Source organism: Idiotropiscis lumnitzeri, chromosome 17 (assembly GCF_059441095.1).
Source record: "Idiotropiscis lumnitzeri isolate Australia: NSW breed Sydney's pygmy pipehorse chromosome 17, RoL_Ilum_1.0, whole genome shotgun sequence".
Classification (NCBI taxonomy): Eukaryota; Metazoa; Chordata; class Actinopteri; order Syngnathiformes; family Syngnathidae; genus Idiotropiscis; species Idiotropiscis lumnitzeri.
The window spans coordinates 7,037,287-7,062,076 of NC_142407.1; the positions used below are offsets into that span (position 1 = coordinate 7,037,287).

A 24,790-nucleotide genomic window follows, 5' to 3' on the forward strand; every position below is an offset into this window, starting at 1 on the left:
TGCCAAGGAGTCTCATTTTTATTTTAATCCTCCCCAGAGGTTTGAAAATGAAGTATAAGTGCTCGGTTGATACAGCTGCGTGAGAAAAATCATGCATATGTGTGTCATTTGTGGAATGTACCTGCTGGGAGACTTCGAGGTGCTCTCAGCGGATGACAGAGAAGCGCTGCGACTGCTGCAACAGCTGCCTTGGCGCTGTACGCTTCTTCTTGGGGTCTCGGCGGGGGACCTAAACGAACAGCCGCAAACGGACCAACAGACATGCACAAACAGGAAGGAATTTGGCTGTATGAGTACGCCACAGTGACACGCATGCAGAAAGCAAACTCAGTCAACCATCTGATCGTATGTAAAACGGGTCAGGCACAGCAGAATAATTTTAGATTGAGCAAGGCCTCGTGAAAAGATAGTCTAGCATTATGTGTAGAGCTGAATTTTACATAAAAGATGAAAAAAATACCAATATAAATTTCTGACAGCCGGCCTTGCTCACAAGTGTTTTGTTTCATGGATTGCTTTCTCAAATAAAAAAATAAAATAATTAAAATAAAATCATAATAATAAACGTACGGATGTATTCATACAATTAATTTGAAAGCCTTACATGTAAATATTCGAAAATGCTCCCCGGAGTTGATGAGTGTCTCACCTCTTTTTCTGTTTATTCCCATCTTTGTGTTTGTCCTTTGGGCTTCCTGACCTGAAATAAAAGTGAGAGACAGTTAAATAATTTTATATGCAATGGGTCATCACTCCCTTTACTCTAAATGGATTCTAACCAGAAAACAAACGAAAACGTGCAATATGGTGGAGCGCTGCGCTTGTAGACCAGGTGTGACATTGAAATTGGCTAAGCCACAGGTGTCAAACTCAAGGCCCAGGGGCCAGATCTGGCCTGCAACCTTATTTTATGTGGCCCGCAAAGGGCAAATCATGCGTGTCAACTTCCTGTTTCTAGCACATTTCTTCACTTTTAACAACATTGAGATATGGGTTATTGCCATTTACTTTGAACCAATCCTCCCCTTTTAAAATAAATTGAAGAATTGTTAAAAAAACAATTACTTACTGGCTTCTGATTTAAAAACTGGCTTTCCATCAATTTGTTCTGTGTATGTGATAACATAAGGTGATCACACATTTATATGGGTTCAAGGTCTTAACGGCCGTCTGAGGGAAACCATAACTACGATGTGGCTCATCTACAAAAAGGAATTTGACACAACTGGTCTAAGCAGTATGAACCCTGGTGATGCACAGAATATCGTAAGAGTAAACTATTATGCAATTAAACTGTGCACAATTTAACGTTGTGAAACCAATGAGTAAAAATGAAGCACACGTGTCCTTCATTGTTGCATGTTTTGCATGGTGCAATATTTTTCAGTTGTCGGTGAATGAGGAAATGGGAATTTGGCAACCTCTGAATGTTTATGCCAACAAAAAGCTATCATTGTGAACGACAACTTCAGCGGCAAACAAAACTGAGCATTATCTTTGTATGAAAACTGACCTTTACATCTCTCCTGCTGGATCTTATAAAATTTTGTATTTGGGCATAATAAATGGTGATTCATTTACAGCGTTCTTCTCTTCTCCTGCTCACATACCTGTACCTCCTCTTTTTGGTGGAGCCTGATGCCGACCTACAAACGTGAACATGACTATTATTAGACAGCTTCAAAAACTGAATTATTCATGTGTGTACCAGAGGAAAGATATTTTTAACCAGAAAATCTATTTTACATAATTCCACGTAACAATTCGTGACGGTCACTGAGCAGCGAAATAATTGACGGAAATAATATTTGGACTAAATTGATGTGCCCGTGCCATCTAACAGGTGTCGGAATTTTGTTCAACTAAATGCAAACATGTTGAAGTGCTTATCCAAACACTTGTGTCTTTACATACAAAGCTCTGCAATGCATAACTGTCATATCACTTTACTGTCACCCTCATTGCGGTTTCCATGGGAATTAGTCAACGTGTGTGGGAGTTGTTGCTATTTTGCAGAGGAGACCCACATCTCTACTGCATACCCACACACCTACAGTGTGCGTCAGAGTGGCAGCACTAGAAAGGTGAAGGAGAGCTAATAAAACTATCACAGGCTGATATATGAATTATTGCAGCAACCCATTTTTCCCCCCATTGCAAGGAGCCACCTGGGAACTAGTGGATGGGAGGTGTTGTTCTGCAGAACTTATTGTTCCGTTATTGAAAAAAAAAAAAAAAAAGCTGCGTAACTCACATGCCACGACTGATGAAATGCACGACCCCATTAGACGAATCTCAACTGTTTTGCAAAGCTGTCTACAACAACCTAGTCGCTGTATGAATTTCATTGCGTAGGAATAATCCAGTACTCTCCTCAATATATACCACCCCTCCCTCCCTCTCCAACCTCATGTGCAACTTAAAAGGGCGAATATCAACAAGGGAGGCCGTCTCATGGGTGGAACACTTTATGCTTTCCCTATGTGCCTCGGCCATACATTATTCAAGCTGCAGCAACAGACCAGCTGTAGTGTGACACTCGAGGGACAGAAGAGGGGCAGAGAGTACCCAGGCAGAAGGCGGGGTGGCTGAAAAGTGGGGAACAAGGGTGCTGTAGTGTTTGATAATTGAGAAGAGGGTCATTTTTCTTCTGATGTGCAATCCTCCTCCGTATAGGGAGGCTGTGTTCTTATTTGGACACACTTGTGAAAACATTCTAGAATTGCTTATAGTGTGTATGATAACTACATTATATTAAAAGGCATATTATGTGTGCAAAAAAAAAAAAAAAAGGGACAGATAGACGTTACATTATGCGTGTAACTGGCCTGGCATGTTTGTATGTGTGCAAATGTACAGAAATTATGTGTATGCAAAAGTGAATGCAGAGGTAGATATTTTCATATGTACTTGAAAGGACAAACGTTGGCCAAAACACTTACATATAAAAGTTGACATTTTGGTGAGTTAGTCTCGGTTTTGTCACTGGCTCTATTTTCGTGCCCAGTGAAAGTCTAGCGCGAGGAGGGGTCTAAATCTGTGCACGGGCTGGCTAGACTGCGACTATATTGCCGCAGACGAACGGACCTTGAATCTTTCACAATTCATTTCCCTGCTTTCTTACCTTCTAATTAACTTCTCACCTCATTTGCTTACTACTTTTCTGCACCTTCCTTCCTGTTTTGCCTCATTTTCATCTTGCCTTTTTCTTCCTTTTCTTTCATCCCTTTCTTAGCAACTTTCTCCCCTTCTCTGCCAAGGCAAATGGAAGCAAGATAAGGTAAATGCAGGAAAGGCCACTGTAGTTAACGAGAGAGGCAATCAATTGCTCTTCAAGAGCAAGAGTGAGACTTCATCCCTGAAAATTAATATCTTAAAGTGATGACTCACATACACTTTATCTATTGCATAAATACACACACCTGTCATGTTTGTGTTTCTTGCCGCTCTTTTTCTTCTTCTCTTTGCGACTGGGTGATGAGCTGCCAAATCTATCAGTGAGAAGAAGAAAAAAAAATGACAATGCTATGAAACTCAGTATTTTGTCTGTCACTTTTAGTCAATGATTGGAATTGGACCAAAATATTTATTTATTATTAAATCATTTACAAGATTACTGTTATTTTACTTCCACTCACCGACTTCTTCGGCGGCCAGATTTCTTCTTCTTTCTTTTCTTTGGTCGAGGGGATGGCGAGCTGCTTGATTTTGTCTTTACTCTGAAATACCCATAAGAAGACAGCAGTGGGTGAGCAAGGCTTTTATTGAAAGATCTAAGAAGGGTCACATTCAGAATACTGTTGAATCATCATTTTGAATGCACTTGATGTCTTCTGCATTTGGAATTCATCAACTCATTCAGGAAAAATGCTGATTATCTAGTAAATGCTTTATGAACCTGGAGCAAATGACTGTATTTCTATTTTCAATATACACTTTGGTAAAATTGTTACAAATGCATCATATGCCAGATGCACCAGCGTTCTGAAACATAAGTCGTCTATAATATACCATTGCACTGAAATAGAAATGTTACAGGCACTTAAAGCTTTCTGTGTAAGTCATGAATATAAACTCTTTAAAATCCAAGCAGGCATGCAGAAGATAAAACATGGATGATTTAATTAAACACTTGAGTATCAACAGCGGGTCAACAAGTCAATATTAAATGGTGTGTATTGAGCGTGTGATTGACCTGTTGTCACTGCGATAATCGTCAGCGTAGTCTCCATCTTCATCGCCGGGCAATTCACCGTCATTCTCAGGGTAGTAGTGCATGTGGTTGACCCTAAAACATGGCAGCAGAGAGTCAAGAGTGATTGTACAAAGAAAACTGGTACATGAAAAAGGTCTATTCTGCTGTTGAACTTGAGGAGGCAGTTTTTTGATTTATGTATTGTGGGATTTTGACCAAGAAGGAGGCACAACGACAATAAAAATAAAGTACATTAAATACAGAATGTGTCTTCCGAGGGCATTAAACTACTACTATTTATTGTGGTCATTAGATAGACAGTACTGGTTGAGACGCATTTCATTCATTGAGAGACTGCCCCCCTATTGCGTAATATATCACAGCAGTAACTTGTTTTTGAAAATAAATGTATGCGTACTGACGGCATTCTTAACTTATTCCACTTCACCTGCATTCTGTGACTATGTATAGTAAATTTGCAAGTCATGCTTTACAATAAAAATTCTATTCCTATGCTCTCGTTTCCCGCCACATTCAAAAACATGTTAAGGGCACAAGGACACCAATCCGACGTCAGCCATCCGAAAGTCGGTACACGGCGTCTGTTTGGTTTATCGCGCCATGTTGTAAAGTCAGAGCCATAGTCGGGACGTTTGGAGGGCGTGTTTGGCCGCTGTTGGGTTAAATGAGAATTGTGATTGGCTGTAAGCTAGCAAATCAGTTCATCGGACAAGAACCGGAAGTGGACAACAGTGACAATTGAAGCTATTTCTCAAGAACTAAATTAATTTTGCTCATTTTCACATCTCCTCTATATGGAAGAAGAGCGCGAAGACTGATTAATCGCTCTCAAACATGAAAGATTGACATTATTCCACATCACCGTCAAAGGCTACGCATTGACTATCGCCGCCGATGGCATGGAGGGGTACTACTTCTCAGGAATTGCGCACAAGGTTCTGAGAAGTTGGCATCTCCATCAGCTTTTGCAGTGTGTTCTTCAGTCGTTTTAAGGTCTGATGCGCCAACGCGACGGTTGGCCACAATGGCTGACATCAGATTGGTGTGTAGAGTCCTTTAGGTCAATTGACGACTCTCTCTAAATTGTCAATAGGTGTCAATGTGAGTGTGAAAGGTTCTTTGTCGATACATGCCTTGTGATTGGCTGGTGAGCAGTCGGGAGCGTACCCCACCTCTCACACGAAATCAATAAATATAGGCTTCAGAGGTATTAAAAAAAAATGGATGTCTAAATCAGTTTGACTACACCTGTAAACAGCAGCAGTCTCACCCAGAATCCCTTCTGCACACCCTCCTTTGTTGAGTTCCCTCAGCCGACACATCTGACCTTGCTGGCGCCACAGGCGCGAATAAAAGGTCGGTGGTCAAAAAAAAAATATTGCACTGATAGGTTTGCCTCATGCAAGTCAATTTCATTGACCTTACTTCCTCAGGGAACTGGCGGGAAAAAACAGGGTTTAATATATACAATATATCGAGAGAGCCGTGCCAAGGGACAGACAGCGAATGTTTAGGTGATTGGAATTAAGAGCAATGATGGTTGAGCTGTTGCAGGAATGAATTATCCTTTAGAGGGGGCCGAGTAAAGAAAGTAAGAGGGTGGAGGGACTCATAAAAAGAAGCTGTTAAAGTAAAGGGGAGTGAAAGCAAATACACGGGGGGGACCTACGATCAAGGCAATTTATTCTTGGATTTCATTAAGTGCAAGAGCAGACCAATGTTGAAAGGTTATTAAGTATCAAGAAGAAGCATTTGCAGAATCTTTTGGGAGAGTCTGGCATTTAGTATTTTGTACCATTCCCCAAATATGCTGCAGAATTTAGAAAAACAGACATTGCAAGAAAAGAGCTATTTATAACGAATAATCCAGACCATTATTGAAATAGCACAAAACAAATTCCCTATATTACTAACACCACCTCAAAATTCAGGCATGCTTATTCAACTGACACTTCATTTCGTACACTTGCACTATATTTTGAAATGTTAAAATTTCCAATTTTATAAAAGTAATAACGGTTCGCTAGAATAGATGCCAATCAATTTCAATTAAAAAAAAAAATAATCTCAAAAGTCGATGCCTTGCTGACTTTGGATGAGAAGCAGGGTTTAAACTTTAAACTTTAAAGGGAGCGTTTTGGATGGGTGAGAGACACATAATTTACAATGTCAGGGGAATCATTTGTGAGTGAGATTTGACGGCATAATTGTATTTATCCGCATCATTTTGTTTGTGTCTGAGATCCATTTCTTTACACATGAAGTTCCTTCTTTGTGTCTGCGCTCCCATCCCTCCTGCCAGGAATCCTTTCTGGCTATCGGTAAACAGAATGGTGTACTCGCACCTACATGTTTGCTGCAGGCTGTTTTCTTGCCAGTGTTCATGTATTAAGCCGCCGCCGAGGGGTTTCCACTGTCGATAATTCCTTTGTAAAATATTGGAGTTAAAAGAAAACTCCAAAGCTAAGGAGATTCAAACCTGATCACAGTCAACAAATTGACATAAATCAAGCTGTAATTATAAGATACGAGCGTCTGTGATGGTCAAGTAAAAATGAAACTGACATCAATGGGGAATTATGGTGATTATATGATTTAATAATAAATAATCCAATGTTAGGCATTATATTAATTAATGTGTGAGTTGTATTAAATGTGGCTAATCAAGTTTGCACTGGCTGTATGGATGTAGGACAATGTCAGTTTTTATTTATTTATTTTTTACTTGAATCAATTCACCCCAAAATTCTGCACTACTGAATGAAATGCTACAGAATTTGATGGGGGAGGCATAATTGGTGCATCTGTTAGAGTGGAGGGGACAGTTTACGGATAACAGGATATTTGGATATTTTCTATTCGAGCCCATTTTGGGTGAGATTTTTTTTTTTTTTTTTTTTGCATGTAAAATACATCTATGCCATGAATATGAAACAATGAAATGAAAAATGAATGGCGGTAACTGAGCGTGCTGCCTTCTGCCGCGTGAAAACATATTGTTATACTGCTGAGCAAATTCTCAGAAAACTAAGGCTTCACTTGGCTTGAAACAATTAAGACATGAGTAGTTATATTTTTGATTTAAAGGAATAAAACCAAGCTTCGACTGTCACATATTTGGACGCTTCCATTTGTCGAGGCAGAGGAACATCCATTACTAGCAGCTGTAATGTGTTGTCGAAGCCTCAAGTGAGAACTAAGGCTTGGAAAAGTGTAGCGGGCAACATCCTTGTAAATTACTACCTCCTCAATTTTCCACACCAACGCTTTCGTCGAGAAGTAACAATCAAGGCCTGAAGTCCCAAAATGGACTCAAGAAGTGCGTAAACCTAAAAAAAAATAAAATAAAAAATTGCTCTCATTTCAACCACTGCTCTGTCCTTTAATCCATCCTCTTCTGTGTGCATCAACTTCCTACGTAACTCCTACGGCCTCCTCTGCACCGAGCCTCCACATTTCAGCGTGCTCTACTTAAATGTCAGCAGATAGCAGCTGAGGTGCAGTGGAAGGAGAGTCATTCATCTGGCTTGTGAGAAGAGAAGTGGGGCGCCATTAGTGGTCATTACTTTAAAGACTGCGGGGTCACATCAGCACCACTACAACGCCATTCTCCATCATTGACAAAGTCCATCAGTTTTACAGTTTGATGGGAGCAGTCAGAAGGACTAGAACAGATACTGGCTGTTGAGGTGGTAAAAGAAAAACTGTACAGGATAAATTATATTTTCATCAACAGCACTGTTTTGGTAATGCTAGTTTGAGAGGTTCTGAGTTTAAATCCTGGTTTCCTGTGTGCAGACTGCATGCTCTCCCTGTGCTTAAAAAACATTGAGTCAGATTTGAGTTGAGGTGATTTTTCTTTTTTTTTTGCATTTCATATTGGATGTTGGGGACAATAAAAAAATTATTTTCTAATTAAGAGTAGCTTAATTAGAACATGAAGGAACACATTGACGCCTGCCCACTTTGTTAATTGAAAATTACACTTAGTCCCCATTCCCAAAATTTGTCAGGTTAAAGTGACTTTAAGATAACTCGTTATTTATGCACTAATTTTGATACACCTAATATTTACAATATATATAAAATAAAGCCTTCAGATTGACCGAAATGAACCAGCCGAAATTTTTCTTACCCCACCAAATTGCAGCCTTTCCGTTTTGAAACTTGCATTCAACTGCATTGCGAAGGCGAATTGATTTTGATTTATTGTTCAGCCCTACTGCTCATTGAGTTAGAACTGAAACCATTCTACATAGTTGGATGAAGTCAGGCGAATTAATGCCTTCAGTGACCATTTTTGACAGTTTATTTAATACCATATATTTTCAATGTTCAATAAAAAAAAAAAAACAATGTATTAATATTTTTTTTTTTTGGCTTTCAAAATAATCTAAAATCAGTGTATGCCTTTATCACACAATTGCTTTTTTTTAGGAGAAAAGTGGAGAAGGAAAAACAACTAACTTACGCTGGTTGTGAGTCATCTCTGGTGATGACTCCCTCCTTGTCCATCAGCATTTGTCTGAATGTGCTCACTTTCTGTTGAATCTCCTCCTCTGTGTACCTGAGCATGCACAAGAAGACAAAACAATAAGTCATGTGAGTTCTCTGCCGCTACGCTGACCTTTCTGAGTGGACGAGGATGAAGATATCTGGAGAAGGCTGCGCGAATGCCAATGAATCTGTGCGAATAGAAGCAGTGGCATGTCAATCATCATCACTGCCACATTCTTATTTATTTATTTTTTTTACATAGAGTCAAAGTAAAAACAATTGACGCAGATCCTTAATCCAAAGTACATGTTGTCAAAACTTGTTGTCTTGTAAATTTCGTTTCTTTTATTCAGACCATAACTGACTGTCTTGTTATGTTAAGGAAGATGCCACATGTTGACATAGAATGAGGCTAATGTAGAGTTCTGTTGCCATGAGCAACGGATATATTTCACTTTTTTCTTGTTGTAAAATTGTCCTTAAAATGCTCAATGCAGCCTCTCACAACAAGAGTGGTGTCTCGGCAAGGATGACAATCATAATTCAGCCAACCTCACTGAACAAGCGTGACTGCAGCAGTCACAGTACGTCAGTCCTGTCGGGCTAACAGATTGTCAAACGGTGGGCATGCAGGTCAGCACATGTCGGAACAGGGCACTGCACACTGAGCGGATATGCTGGTGGATTCACACCTGTGTCACATCACCCTCACAACATTCTGTCCTTGTAGGAGCAGTAATGAGCTCTAATGAGCAAGGGGGAAGCGCAAAGCGAGCGAATGGGAGATAGCAGAATTATAAAGCTGTAAAAATGTGGCCACAAGCCAGATATTACACAATGACTCGGGGCGGCGTAATGGCTGATCGCTATCGGCTTTATTAAGCATGAACTCATCCGAAGCTCTTTTACATGTGATCAGTGGAGAAGGAATGCAGCTAAGCATTTGGAATTATTTTGAATAGAAAAGCAATGCAGGACAGGGGAGTTGCATGTCAAACTATCTTTTTATTTTTTTTTCTGCCTACATTTGTTAGCTTTTAATTTGTTCAGCGTACGCTACCTTGCTTTCAATAACAGCAGGTTGCTGCAGGTTTTGGTATCATAATCAAGCTGCTGGGATTTGCTACCATCAAGGATTATCAGCAAAGGGGACTTGGACTGATTCTGTCTGTAGGTCTAGATTTGATATCACAAAAATATCCAGCAAAATTTGAATTTTTTGGTCCCTGTTGCACACAGATTTCCACAGAACACATTTATCGGGGGGAAAAAAAATTCAACGAGTATTTTTTTATTCAAATGATTTTGCAGTTGAAACAAAGCCTGCTGAGACAGACCTGCAAAAATAACTGAAAACGCTAGAATATGTAAACCGGGCCAGCAGAAGAGAAAGATGGTTAGTAATGACACTCCACTCCATATCCTATAAGATACGGTTCTATCAAAAACGCACGTAAATAAGCATTCCAAAAAAAAAATTAAAAATTCGTATATAAAAGCTGAATAGGAATTCAGCACTTGGGTCTGCTGTGTAAACCAAGCATCCTAACAGCAACAGGACGAACCCAGAGACATCTTATGAATTATCCAGAGGTTCATTTTCTGGTTAAAAAGGGGTGTTTACTTTTCAGAGATTAAAAAAAAAAAAAGCTGATACCATGTCTTTTCATCTGCAGCCGTCATCATATTGACAGTGTGGAGAATGAGATTAGTACGAGTGTGAAGGAGCGTTGCAATATCTGGAAGATGGCCCAGCAGGTCGGACAGCACCATCAAGTCTTGCTGTTGGCCAATCTCTCAACCCAGCAGTTGTCACCTAAGCACAATGGAAACCCTAAACACTTACTTTATATTCATGGCTTCCACACCAAGCGCACGACACATTACCATGTTAGGTGCTTCTTGACATTTTCTGCTTGTAAGTGAAAAAAAAAGAGGGGGCGCGTTTGTGAAAGGCTCAAAAAGAAAAAAAGGAGACAAGATACGAGTTGTCCAAGATGACAGGCTGCAGAGATTTCTACTCGACATTGTCAGGATCTTAGAGGTGTTAGCGTCCCTTGCTTGCAAAGATATGATACGAGTAAAAAGTAGGCATACTCTGATAAAAAGCTTGTCCAAGACATCTTCTCAGGACACCTGCATGGGAATTGTTTTAAAATGTGGGCCACATTCAAAGACATCTTTGAATTGATTGCGTCTTTTTTTTTCCTAATAAAGATCTTCTGAACATTTGTTTCAGGAGGCCTACATAGATGGAGACTACTAACTTTTTCCATAGCCAATGTTATGAATTCCACCACAAACAACAGCAACTGTGCTACTTGCAGACAAGTACTGCAATCCTATTTTGCCTCACAGGATTAATCAACAGTCAATCCCATAGTCAACGCATTTAAGATTAATTAATGGATTCAACAATTATTATGCCCGCCCTTTTTTAATAATAAATTGCCAAGAAGGCATCTTCTGGAATTTGGCTAGAGAACTGAGTAAAGTTGTATTATTTATCCAAATCTGTGTCTATAAAAGGAATTACTATACCGGTAGTCATTTTTGTTGGTCAAGTAATGAGATTTGTTGGTTGGGCATTGTTGCCCCTATGACTGCCAGCATGCCACACTGTTATATTTTGATGACTGCTTAATATCGTTGGGAGAGATCCGAGCTTAAAAACACAAACAACTAAAGTTTGCGTTGACCTGAACATGTCCTTCACCTCATCTCACTCCGTCTAATCGCTAAAGTTGGCCATCCTCCCACTGCATTACAGCATTTGGATGCTTATCTTAAAGCAATCTGTAAAACCACTCCGGCTAACTAGTCAGAGAGTGTTGCACTTTGACAAATAGCCTGGAGTTAAAAATCTTCATTTGACTTCATTAGTTTGTGGCCGATGGTCACAAACATACCCGGGCGGATAAACTATGACTTGTAAAACACACACACACAAAAACATACTAATGACTGCCAAATGTTTCTGCTGAAAAAAAAAAAAATTTTTTTTTTTTAAAACTCAATCTAGATTTCTGAATTGATTTTTGTCAGGTTTTGGTAATGTGGCTAAAGGTGAAACCAAGCAGGATGAAAGCCAACAAAATATTTATTTTCAAGAACAAAGGCAAACCAAGCGAGTAGAATACTCAACATACTAATCATAATTCAAAGTAACAGAAACATCAGCATACTAAACATTCACGACATGACAAGGGGAACGTGACTTGTAACAACAACAATGAACAGACCCAGTGACAAATAAAAGGGAACTAAATATAAGTAAACTGACGAGAGAATGAGCGCAGCTGATTGGTTAACAGAAAGGACAGGGCTGATGAGATCCGATATTCGCAAAACTCTTGAAATTGGGAAAAGACAGAACATGAAACAAAACTAAATATATTCTAAACAACCAAAACACAGATCATGACAAATGGAATGTGCTCCCTGAAAAATATTTATTTAATACTTGTTAATGCCATAACAAGCAGAAGATCGTATGGCATAGAGTTTAGATGAGTGACTGTTTGTCCAAATCAAAAATAGTAAGGAAATAATAATAAGTATATTTATTAATATTAAAATAAAAGTCTAACCGACATTGACACTTTACTTTGCGCGTGTATACCTGTCTGACTTTTATAGCCAAAACAGGTAACATTAAAAGAAATCCCCATGATGATTTGAAAGGACATTGATTCAAGTGTGGCGCTCTCTGTCAAGCTTCCCATAACAAATCACCGCAATTAAAGTATGTGATTGCAGTAATTTGACATCTCTGGGCAGTTGTAGATTAACTATCCTCTGAAAGGAAGACGAAATGCAACCCGAGACTATTTCTTTCACGCTATTATCCCTCCATTAAGTACATGTTTGCATGCGTGTTATCTGTCTGTTTGATGGTTGGAAACGCTGCTTCCACAAGTCGAGCCCAGGGACTGTTATACATCTAATAAATAGTGCGGCCATCAATTCGGTCGCAGTGTACTTAATGAGATTGAAATGCACAACGTAAACACATCCACATTTTTATTTCAGTTGTCCAATTGAAGCCAGCAAAAGAGGGTTTTACTCGCAAATGGAGTGCTTTGGGACATATTCATTCACCATCAATCTCTTAGATTTGTCAGCTTTTGTTTGAATTAGGTACTTAGCAGTCAGCGTATTTGCCCTTAAGAACATATTAATGTTAACCAAAAGCACTGTGATTGGTTTAGGCTCGTAAAATTTCAATTAGCGTTGATCGGTGTGGCAGATAAGTTTCAGGGCTGGTGTCGCAAAAGATATTTCAATCCCTAAGTAGAAATCACAAGTTTTCTTCTTCACCACCAAGCAATCAATCAGCATTTCTACGAAGAGAGCTTATGCCGCTTGGTTTGTTCAGCACATGAGAAAGGGCAAGAGTTGTGGCAAGACAACCCAAGCACCAGGTGTCAGTCTTCACGGGGAACCACTTTGAAGAAGACATCAAGATAAGATAAGATGATATTAGTCCCACAATGGGGAAATTTGAGATTTGAACCCAGGCCTCCTGGGGAGACCGGGTCCTGAACGCGGAGCCTTAGACCACTCGGCCATCCTGGCAGCCAAGATGGCTGTGACGACGGAGCTGCAGAGGATTCTGGAAGAATCCTAAGTAAGAGAAGGCTGGCAAAGTGTTACACTCCAGTGGCTTGCTTCCAAGTAAAAAAAACTCGTAGTATTACCAGAAATGAGGGGTGGCTCCATAACAAAAAAAAAAAAAAGATAAAAAAATGACTGAAATTAATGCATGTGTGATGGGAAAAAAATGTGGCGAATAAAAAATCTGCTTGACACTTCGTAAATCTTTCATGTTCCTCCAGCTTTGTGAAAGCATATACAGGATTCATTTGTCTAAAGTGCAAGGTGCCGTGAGTAGCTCTTATTAGCGAGCTGGAAAACGACTCAGCCGCCACAGGGGGTCTAACGATGCATCATCACAACACCTCACTTAAGCACCCAGCAATATGGGATTCATTATATTATTCAAAGAAGTCATTGAGTTGGAAGTGAATCCGTTAACACAAGGCGACCACACTTGTTTGAGACAACAGCAAGATTTCAGGCTGTTCCCTTAAAAAAAAAAAAAAAAAAAAAAAAAAAAAAAGTGAAGGTGCTTTGCACGACACACTGTGGACAGCAAAATTTCAGCTTTTAACAGCAAATCACTGCCCGTCCCTGAGGAGCATAACAACAAATAAATGCCACATGGAAAACAGTCCAAGCTCGAACCAAACAAGGGGCGGGCTCTATTTTTATTTTTATTTTATTTCATTTTTGCTGTAAGGCAAACGTGCTAGCCACTCTCCCACCATGCTGTCAAAAAACACAATTTGGATTAATTATCAATGGCCAAGTTGCCTGCAGCTGCAGAATAGCACATTGACCATTATGAAGCATTGAATATCTTAATTGACACACGATAAATTGCTGAGGGTCTCTAATAGGTTTCTATCAATTGCCCATCACTCTTGACATCCCTCCCCCAGTCTAATAGTTTATTGAGACCTCAGTCAATACGATGACTCAGACGTGCCAATCAGACGCCATCCTCTTAATTGGGTCTCGAGCCTGGCATGTCTATCTCATAATCCTCGAGTCACACTCTGTTTACAAGGGCACATTAGAATAATATGGGTGAGGGTGGTCCGAGGACATAGCGGTGAGGGGGGGGGTTAAGAGATGGGCAATTTTTACAGCAAAACAAGTTGTCAACAAGTCAGTCCAGAGCTTCAATGCTGATGTGAGTGGTTACTGTCCTTCAAGAGAGACTGTTTGCCCTTCTAGCCTGAACGGTAAGTGGAGCGTGGTCTGCTTGTTTTCTGCCATCATTAGCTATATTGTAATATGCCTTGTACTGTTCCCCAAGATCACTAATCCTTGACATCACTCTTAAGCGGGATACACACACGCATTGTCAGGCTTAATTTGTGCATTTTATTCTCATTTTAATATTTTTAATTGGCACCCCCAACTGTTTTGCAAACAGATCCGAGCCCCACACCGAGGCAAGGCAAGGGAGCTTTATTTAGTGCATGTCAAACACAAGCAAACTCAATGTGCTTCACATCATTAAAAATACATTTTGAGACATTTAGGTGTATAATGCCAACTCATGCACCCAGTTGCCGTTTTTTTTTGTCCTTATCGCATGTTGGCGGGCTCACATCTTAAAAAAAAAAAAATGGTTAAGATGAGAAAAATGTGTGTTCCTCACTTTAGACAACTAATGTAGATGTAAAGTAAACTGAGCACCTTCCATCCACCCATTATCTAGACCACTTATTCTCGAGACTCTTTTGAAGCATTGATAATAATCTCAATCAAAGTCAGGTCAGCACTGGAACCCAATGTCCTACCTAGCAAACAATTTAATTTAATAATTGTGCCCTTCTGCACCACGCGCAAAATGACTTAAATTTAATTTGTGGCAAAACTGTCAGTCATTGCTCGGTCTCCAACGGTACTTGAACATTTAAAAAAAAAAAAAAAACTGACCTCTTGATCGCGCACAATCATCACATCTAATGACTGGTAATCCAATTACGCCTTCAGCATTGTTTTTCACATGGCACAAACACAGAGATACGCGATCAGCTACAATGAAGTGCTGGGCAATTAATCGAAACATAATCATGATTTGTATTTTAGCTTCTCATGATGATAAAAAGACTATAATCCAAGAAAAATAATGTACCATCCAAATTCTTATCATCAACACAGCTTGTATTCACAGTGTTGTTTGCAAACAGCGTGTGACGAGTATGTTAGTCTGCCTTTCCTGAGCGTGCTCTAAGATGTTCAATGCCACCCTAGTTGGAGTTTACTGTAAAACTAAATATCCAAGAATAAATACTTTTATTTCAATTATTTTTGCATATTATTGCTATATCACTTGTTAGAGGTATTAATTTTCTGGTTGTTCTTTTGAGTTCTATTTAAAGTGGAGTTTGGGTAGTTGAATGTACTTAGCTTTGATATTAATGAATAATCGTGTTTATTAATCAGGATTTCTATTTCATCAAAAAATAATCATGATTACTACACTGATGTTTTTTCCCCGTCTTTGCAGGTTTTCACTTTTTTGCAAAATGAAGAGGATCCTTGTAAATTTGGATTATCCGGTTTTAGTGCAGCTTGTGCAACTTTATAGTTTCTAGGGATGGATATTTGACGAATATCCTTGTTTGTTTATAGGAAAAATTTAAATTCAATAAATTGATTTATTGACGGGAAAAATCTCTCTCTCGCTGTCATGAGGAGGTAGGCATATTTTTTGTTGTATAGAAAATTTGTTCAGACTAAATTAAGAGCGCCAATGATGGCTATTGCAGACTACGGTACTCTAATTTGCTTCATTTACTTCAGAATTAATTATATAATTCCACAGTATTGACATAATTTTTAATAATTAATCAATCACCTTGCCTATCAATACTTTTAAAACCGACAGTAGGTCAGTCAAAATTAAGTTGAATACATCTCCCTAATAAATCAATCGGACAAAAAGATGAGCGCTCTGCAAACAACAGTTGACTAACCAGCAAGTATTTTGTTTTCTTGATTAACAATGACTGAAGAATACAACTGTGTGGTGTGAAACTTGAACATACCCTTGTTCTTCCATCATCTCTTGGAGCTCCATACACTTGAGTTCAACCCTCCTCTTCCTATCGTGGTCCAATATCTCTCTCCGCGGTTTTTTCACCAAGACCGGCTCGGGTTCTTCTTCCTCTGCACCTGGCTGTCCTGCTTCAGTTTTTGCTTGCAGGGCCGTTGGTGGCGTTCGGCCCCCTCCTCCCGTCGTTGCCCCCATTTCTGGTCCTGCCGCAGGGACGAGTGGCTTGGTCAGGCCGTTTGCACTATCCTTGGGAGATGGCACCCTTGCTGCATCGTACATGATGACTGCAGTCTGTGAGGATACAGGAGACAAGGAAATTAATGACTCAGCATCCGGCAGACAATATGACTCATTTAATTTGTTTTTATGATGAAGATATGAGTTGCGTTCTAGGGATTTATTCCCAAACACGTCCATGATAATAATACACGAACAGACATCAGCCAAGGCTAATACATTTACCAAATGCAAACTCAATGCCTGAGTGGCTACAATCCAGCAGCTCCACATAGGTAAGAATTAATAGAGATCCACAATCTCATTTGGAGCCATGCGATCAAAACATAATATCTTACACGGGCACAACAAATTACAAATTGATCTGCTGAGGTTATACAGACAGAAGCTTATAAAAACTAAGCAATGCAAGCCTCGGAGCATATGAAATAGGATTTTTCCATGTAAAGTTTTCATTGCTACCAAATATAGATGAGATCCAGAAAGAATTGCTTATATAATAAAGTGGATTATATGATCCCTCAACATGTCTTTGGTCTTAATTTAGATTCAATAGTAAGCTTAAGGATGGACTCTGCAGTCTGATTCTGTGACAATTTGGGACCCAGAAACCGACACAGATAACATTTGAAAATGTAACCTTGGCAGATTTACTTAGGACGCAATCATACGCCATGAAGGGCACTTAAAATCCCACAAGAATTGCAAATCCCCCTCATATGCACACCCGCAACTGTTTTCGACAACCAGCAAGCCAGAAAAAAAAAAAAGGTTAAATGCCAAACAACACCCCTGAAGCGGATCCTTTTGTGATTTGATGTTAATGTGTCATGACAAGCTGCAGGATTTCTGTCTGAATTGAGCAGCACATCAGAATGATCTGTAAACACAACAAACGCAACACTGGATTCAGGCTACATGCAGACATGCGTGACTCACAACAGAGCTGGCAGCAGCCGTGCTCTTTTAAGGCAGGAGTCCACCAAACTGCCGAACAGTCCGATGAAATACCATAAATGTGTTTTGCCAGTGATTTGTGTTGTCATTTTTATTTGATTTTTTTAGGTGTGGCATTTGTGTTGATTTGTCTTGTGTTTTAACAACACAATTTGATGTTGCACTAGTAGTCAATTGGCTGTTAACATTACGGTTATTTGGGTTGTATATGGCTTCATAATAAAGGCCATGTGCTAACATCGAGTGCTTTGTTCTCATCAGATTGCAGACTGCTAATTGCATAAACTGCTTCTCGTAACATGGCGGGACAAAAACTTTTTTTTGGAATAAAGACATCAGTATTCGTCGATACGTTCTTTTCTAACTTTTCAAACGTGCGGTTGCATTGCTCATTCGATTAAGAGGTGTTTTTTTTTCCAGGAATACAAACTCATCTGGTATAAGTGGCACAGGGACATTTTGATCAAGATGAATCATCTGATTAAGTCCAGAGTGGGAGATCGTGAGCAGAGACAGGCCTTTACGTACTCAGGAGTCTCCCTTCTCTCCCACTGCAAATCTAATGGCTTCATTTTTCATTGAGGAGCCACAGATGAGAAGCTGAGGCACTTAATCATTGACATAGAGGGTTGACGCAGAGTCCGGAAGACACCAGGCAGGGTGGGTAAAACCAGGCTCCCACATTATTATTTTATCTCTGTGACAATGTTTTCTCGTCTGCACTTGATCACTTGAAACGAGGGTTGAACGATTTATCGTTTTGGGACCGAAATCGCCATCTCAGGCAAAACAATATCGAGATCATCAAAGATGCGTTCTTTTTAGAGGGCATTGTGCCCCACGCCCACAAAGCAGGTCCCACTAACCAGCGCCGCAACAATATTAAAAAAAAAAAAAAAAAATCATTGCACGGTCACCTATAGTCCCGGAAGTAAATCATTTCGCCGCTGCTTGAATGCTAGGCGCCAAGCTAGCTTGCGCAGCAGCAGTGCGGACTTTGTTTGTACTATAGAGCTGCGTCATGTGGATCATCTCCTGCCTGGTAACAAATAAACTAGCCCACTAACAAGCAGCATTTTAACCAACGAGGCAAATGAGGAGTCACTATGTGTGCTAATCGCTAAAGTAAAATACAGAGTCCGAAAAGACCCAAAGCAAGTCCTTAGGTGTACAATCGACTGTTAACAGAAGTCTGTCTGAAGCGGAGACCCAGCAGCTATGAACGGAAATGTCAATCAATACGTATATACACAATTACACATGAATACAAAATTATATTTGACGTCAATTAGTTTTTACATTTCACTGAACATTGTGAAGGAAACCGCAAATTAAATTTAAATCGCAATATCTGTCAGAAAAATCGCAATACTTTTTTTCTAAAATTGTTCAGCCCTACTTGAAACACTCTTCTGTTGAAAGATCATCTATGAATTCAGGATCATCATGAAACTACTCAGATCTTGATAAGCTGTATTCTTTCATTTTTCACCGAAGTTTACCACATTTGTGCAAGAAATACATGATTGGCCATTGGGTCACTCCTTATAAAAGCAACCATTATTTCCTCAAGTGCGCACACGCTAACATAACAGACTAAAAAGAAAAGAAAGCCCCCTCCACATCAGCATAGTCACAAATGGAACCACAAAGCTGATGTTAAATCACTTGAGACGTCTCATCATACTAATGGAAATGTTATGTGTCACGGTGAAACTAATTGGCAAAAAATAAATAAATAAAAGTCTCTTTCCTTGCATTGTATAACAAACGAGATAAGAACGAGTGCTGCAGACACGTGTGCGAGTCCTCTGCGGGGACTGAAGGTTATCTGCAGTTCTGCATTAATGGAGGCTTCAACCTTTTTTTTCTGTGAGGGCTTGTAAATTTGTCACATCCTCTTTTGTGTCAACTGAGTTTGGAAAAAAGATACAATAAAATACTTGTAATAACAAACAAAAGCCATGAGATGACGATGATCTATTTTTTTTTCTATGATGCACCACAATCACACATGCATATAATGTCAAGTTGATGCAGCAAGTGCTTAAGCTTAATTATAAAGTGAAACATACATTATGGACAAGCTGTGAGAAAATCTCATTTGCATTTGCTAATGAGTCGTAAGAGAAGGAACTGGTGAGACTTGCCACATGATGCGAGTACCAGATGGCAATTTTTCACTCCTTTTCTTCTCTTTTTCTGAAATGTATTATCGTGAAAACGCTTCCTTGGCATGAGTTGTCAAGTGTCAGTGATAGGCACATACAGAAATACACTGTAAAAAAAAAAAGAGGAGTTATATTTACTTGAAAAGAACTAGTGAAGTTTTACAAGAAATACATTTTACAAGAGTTTTTGAGTATATTTTACTAATATATTGGATTTTAAAAAAGTCACTCAAGGGAAAACTATTTTTACAAAGTGGATTTCATACACAAGGTAACAAATGGGGATGAGGATGAAACATAGAAGCTCCAGATTAGGAGACGACCACTCTACTCCTGAGCCATCTCATACTGTGAGTGTTTTTTTTTTTTTTTTAAGTAAGATCTTTTCCAATTTTAATGATACACAGCGGTCAATCATGCGTATGCATTGCCATCTGCCCATCAAATCATAACAGATCTGTTGCTGTAACCACCTGCAGACGGTGAATTTCCCATTTTGGAACACGTCAATTTGTTTGTATAAAACACAAGGCACTAAAATAACATTCATGGAATCCCCGGCTTATTGGAATCTTGGTGGTTCTTCGACATTAAAGTTCGAACAAAATCCATTTTGGTATTGGCTTTTATAAGTGCATTCCTTTTTGGACTGCTACTATGACGAGACAAAAAAGCAGAGATGACGTGAAAGCCTTGAAGGCATTTTTGTCAATTAAGGCCAAGTTTTAAAGCTCCATTCCCACCCTCCCCAACCGACATTGTCCTTTTGTCATCGCATGCTTAGTCACTCTGGGCTTCTGTGATTGAATTACAGTGTTTGAAAGACAGCCATCACTGCCGGGTGGAAGGAAAAGTGTCTTGACCTTGACTGAGACAGGGAAGAGAGGATACTTTGTTTATTTTACTGGTTGTTTTCCTTAATCTGAAATTTACATAGAAACGCGAGCAGTGTAGTTAACTAAAATGTATGGGAGAAGATTTTTACAAATTTCAATATGTTGTGTTGAGCAATTATGAAATTCCAAGTTCATAATTTAAAATTTTAAATTTGTAGATTTAGCTTCACGCTTTGAAAATCTTCCGGGCGGGGCCAGCGCGACAGTGAAATCATGAAGCTATGACCAATAGACTGAGAAACAGTTTCTTTCCGAGAGCCATCTCCATACTGAACTCTCACACACACACGAGACCACCCTAACCTCGCAAAACAGCATTGTGATGTGTTTCTATATGCCCTATTCAGTACTGAATTCCATTGCACTGTCTTCTTTATTTATCTAATTTATATATTTGTCTGTATTATTGTTGTATTGCACTGGAGAGGGGAGCCCTCTAATCTTGTTGCACACTTGAGTACAATGACAATAAAGGGATTTCTATTCTATTTCTATTCTATTCTATTCTATGTCATCAAAGTCTGTGACTTTCTGGCTGTCAAGTTTGCTCACTGTGATTTGACTTTTGATTCATTCCGTTTCTCCTTTAATTTTACAATAAAAAAGAAGCGACCAATAGTTACCGACAGCTTGTCATCACCAACTCCAGAGTCTTAAGATGGCCCCGTTAGGCCAGGCACGTCATGCACACGCGGGGTCAAACAGCCAGTGGGCAGACCCAGCTCATGAAAACAAGTTTGTTTTTTGTTTTTTTTAAGGCCTTTTCATTTCACTTTTACCAAAGTAATCATTGGAATCTTATTATTGGAACTTTCATATATTTTTTTATAAGTAGCTGAAATGTTTATGGATGTTTGCCACTCAAAATCACAAGCTTAATTTCCATATATATATATATATATATATATATATATATATATATATATTTTTTTTTTTTTTTAGATAGAAGATTCATACAGAGAAAATGGAAAATGAAGCAAAGTGGAAAAAACAAGATCACTCTCGCTCTCTCCCTCTCTCAACAATATAGTGTATAATTATGACCTGATAACCCATGTAGTAAACCAGTGATGTCTGCCAGGCAGGCTTGCAATCATAAATACTCTTTAATGTTAAGAGGGTGCAAACCGTAACACTATACAGCTTTACATTGCTGAAAGATATGTCAATGGTCTGCTGCAAGCTTGTTCAATGAGCCGCTTCATAGGAGGCGTTGACAGCTGAAATGTGTTTTGGAGCGAGTAAAATAATATATACACTAGAGTCGACTATTACGCTTTTTCCTGACACATTGTCAAACCTTGCAGGATGCCTGGTGAAGCGCGAGTACCAGCATCTTTTAGGTGCGACCTGGTTTAACTTTACAGGATACATACAATTTGTCAATGCAGTTTCTACGATAGAAATTGGTCTCACATGCATTTATTTCTGCGATTTCAGTTATTATTTTCGTTTAAAATTGTGCAATTGTTTCACTACCTTTTGCAAAACTTGATGTTCTCTAATTAGCTGAATGTCAAAATTCACAACAGTTGTTTCATCCATGAATCGACCAAGGACGTTCACTTCCATGTCTTTCCCCAAAGGCTTTTAATCATTTTAAGTGTGCTCTTGGTCTTGTGATGAAATACCAATTTCAAACGAGTTGAGAATTGTGTAGAATAGTGAACATTAGCATTTTACTGGTTGAAACGTGATGAAAGTAATCATTTATAGTTACATCTACGGGCACCACTTGCCAGTTATTTCCCTTGCCCCCCCAAGTCCAACATAAACCATTTATGCAAGGAGCCATATTTTCCCTAAGACTTCAATCTTGCCATTATTGTAACAGAATAAGTTGAAATCTTTTCCTTGGTCCTCTGCTTGCAGGCTCTGTGAGATTAAACCGAGAAAGTCAAGACCTGCATGAAAAGGAGGCCAATGACAGCTGACTGCAGCACTAAAAGGACGCTGTCCTCTTTTGCCCCCATTGATGTACTTATGCTGGCACAGCATTGTGGAGAGCAGCGAGATCAGCTGCCAGATCTAAAGTGTCGCTTGTCACTTAACAGCAGGAGTTTATTCCCAGACTGCAATCACCTGAAGCATGCACGGAGGCCGCGGCATAAAATTCTTAATTCCCACACACTTTCATCTGATAGGACAGAGACATCTTTTGCCCAACCAATACCTGCACTAACATTTTCAATAGTTTTGAACAATTAATTTTTTCAATACCTTAAATACCTCCGATTATTTTAGTCACAAAGATCTGCAAATCTAAAATCATTCGAGGTGAGATGATTTATGAGAATACAATGCTTGTTAATTATGAGGAGTTGCTCTGTCAACTTATGTTGCTTCAGGAAAACGAATAAAATTGTCATTTGTTCTCATTTATGTAGAGTTCCTATTATTGATGTTTCATATAAAAGTTATCTCATACTGTCTTATATGTTGCATAACGTTAATATTAAACCCACAAGACATGCCTTTTAACTGGAGCTCGGAAGACGGATCGCATCACCCCAATCTTGGCCTCTCTTCACTGGCTCCCAGGGCACTTCAGAGTTCATGTTAAGATACTTCAGTTCGTCTTCAAATCTCTAAATGGCCTCGCCCCAGCGTACCTCTCTCCGACCTCCTCCACCCCTGCGCGCTTTCACGGTGCCTCACGTCTGCGGATCAAATGCTGCTGGAGGTGCCCAGGACGAAGCAAAGCAAAGCAAAGGATCTTCCATTAAATGTTAGGCAAGCCCCCTCTCGGCCCACTTTTAAAACTTATTTGATGACACATTTTTATTCATCAGCTTTCAACTCAACATGAGACATTCGCTGTTCTGACATTCTATTTTGTGTTTTAATTTGTGTTCAAATTTCCTGCTAATTTACATTACAACAAATGTGAGAGATATAAACATATATATACACATTATATATAAGTTGTATTGTATTATCGTATTATATTCCAGTGGCATTTGACAAACAACCACATTTCTATTCATAGATGCCACAAATAAACAAGCCAAGAGATGATTTCTTGGCACTATATATATGTTCACAACTTCCACTAAATCCAATTTCTTCTTTTTGAACTGTGACTGCAACATCTGGAAGCACCGCAAAACACAGAACAGGCAAGGTTTTGTCACTCAGAGCAGAACTATTACCAGTGGCGAACATCAACCTGCTGTCGGGTTATTCGATGACCTCGTTTCAAAAGAGGACAGGTGGCCGAGATTTATGAGCCCCTCTCGCACATCTGTGCTCTCATTAATGCTCCTTTAGACCCGTTAGGAAGAAAATCTTTTACCCATTCCCGACTCACTTAACACGATACCGTAATGTGTAGAATTTTTTATATAGCCGACTGTATATTTCACTCAGTCTTACAGATAACACTAACATCTAATTGTTACATCATTGCTGCCCGATAATTACAACATGCCGTGTAAACTTTACTTTCTGTAGTAAATAAATTCTAACGACATCGTTTTGAGCCAAGTGTGCATTATTTAACATATGTCATACAAACAAAGCACTTCATGTCCATTCCTGTGATGACGTGTTGCTCTACTTTAATCAAATAAAACCAAAAAAATAACATTTTTGCATGAATTTCTCTCCTGGCAAAAATACTAACCCAATGCCCCGGAAATGTTCACAGAAAAATAATTTTCTGCATCAGGGCAACATGTGTTGAATATTAGTGTCCATCCTTGTTTTTTCCTGGCTACAATTCAAGATAAATTTGAGATAGGACTAAAGTTTTTGTGTTTCCATTGCTGGATGAAACTATGGAATAAGTTAAATTCAGACTTAAAACAAACACGCATACATAAATACATACTATATATGTATATATGTATATTGGGTGCACACGCGCGCATTATTATCCTTATGTCATCTTACTGACTGATTGTGAGTGTAAACTTTTCACTCTACTTTATTCTCAATAGTAGAATTGTAAATATCCATATCCATACAACCATTATCCGATCTGTTTCTCCTTACAAGGGTCACGGGCGCGTTGGAACCTATCCCAGCCATCTTTGGGCAAGGCGGGGTGCCCCCCCCCTGAATGGGTTGCCAGCCAATCGCAGTAAATAACAATATAACACTCCTAAATCATTTGCAACGCTGTAAACAGAAATATTTCTTAAGGGATTTTTGTTCAAAGATAGAACACAAAAATGTA

At 39.1% G+C, this 24,790-nt stretch overlaps 1 protein-coding gene across 3 annotated transcripts in view; it reads right to left on the reverse strand.

Annotated features, from left to right (window-relative positions):
• The window catches only part of srrm3 (serine/arginine repetitive matrix 3), a 60,286-nt gene that overhangs the window by 17,270 nt on the left and 18,226 nt on the right, over positions 1-24,790 (reverse strand). For 2 of the 3 annotated variants that reach the window (XM_088279583.1, XM_088279582.1), the window contains exons 2-9: positions 16,342-16,640; positions 8,688-8,783; positions 4,196-4,288; positions 3,639-3,719; positions 3,423-3,491; positions 1,611-1,646; positions 650-700; positions 122-229 (exon numbers count right to left, since the gene is read on the reverse strand). In XM_088279583.1, coding sequence (XP_088135709.1) covers positions 122-229; positions 650-700; positions 1,611-1,646; positions 3,423-3,491; positions 3,639-3,719; positions 4,196-4,288; positions 8,688-8,783; positions 16,342-16,628 — 821 coding nt within the window. In that variant the 5' untranslated portion in view covers positions 16,629-16,640. The remainder of the gene's footprint in view (positions 1-121; positions 230-649; positions 701-1,610; positions 1,647-3,422; positions 3,492-3,638; positions 3,720-4,195; positions 4,289-8,687; positions 8,784-16,341; positions 16,641-24,790) is intronic. The other variant, XM_088279584.1, reaches the window with a different exon arrangement.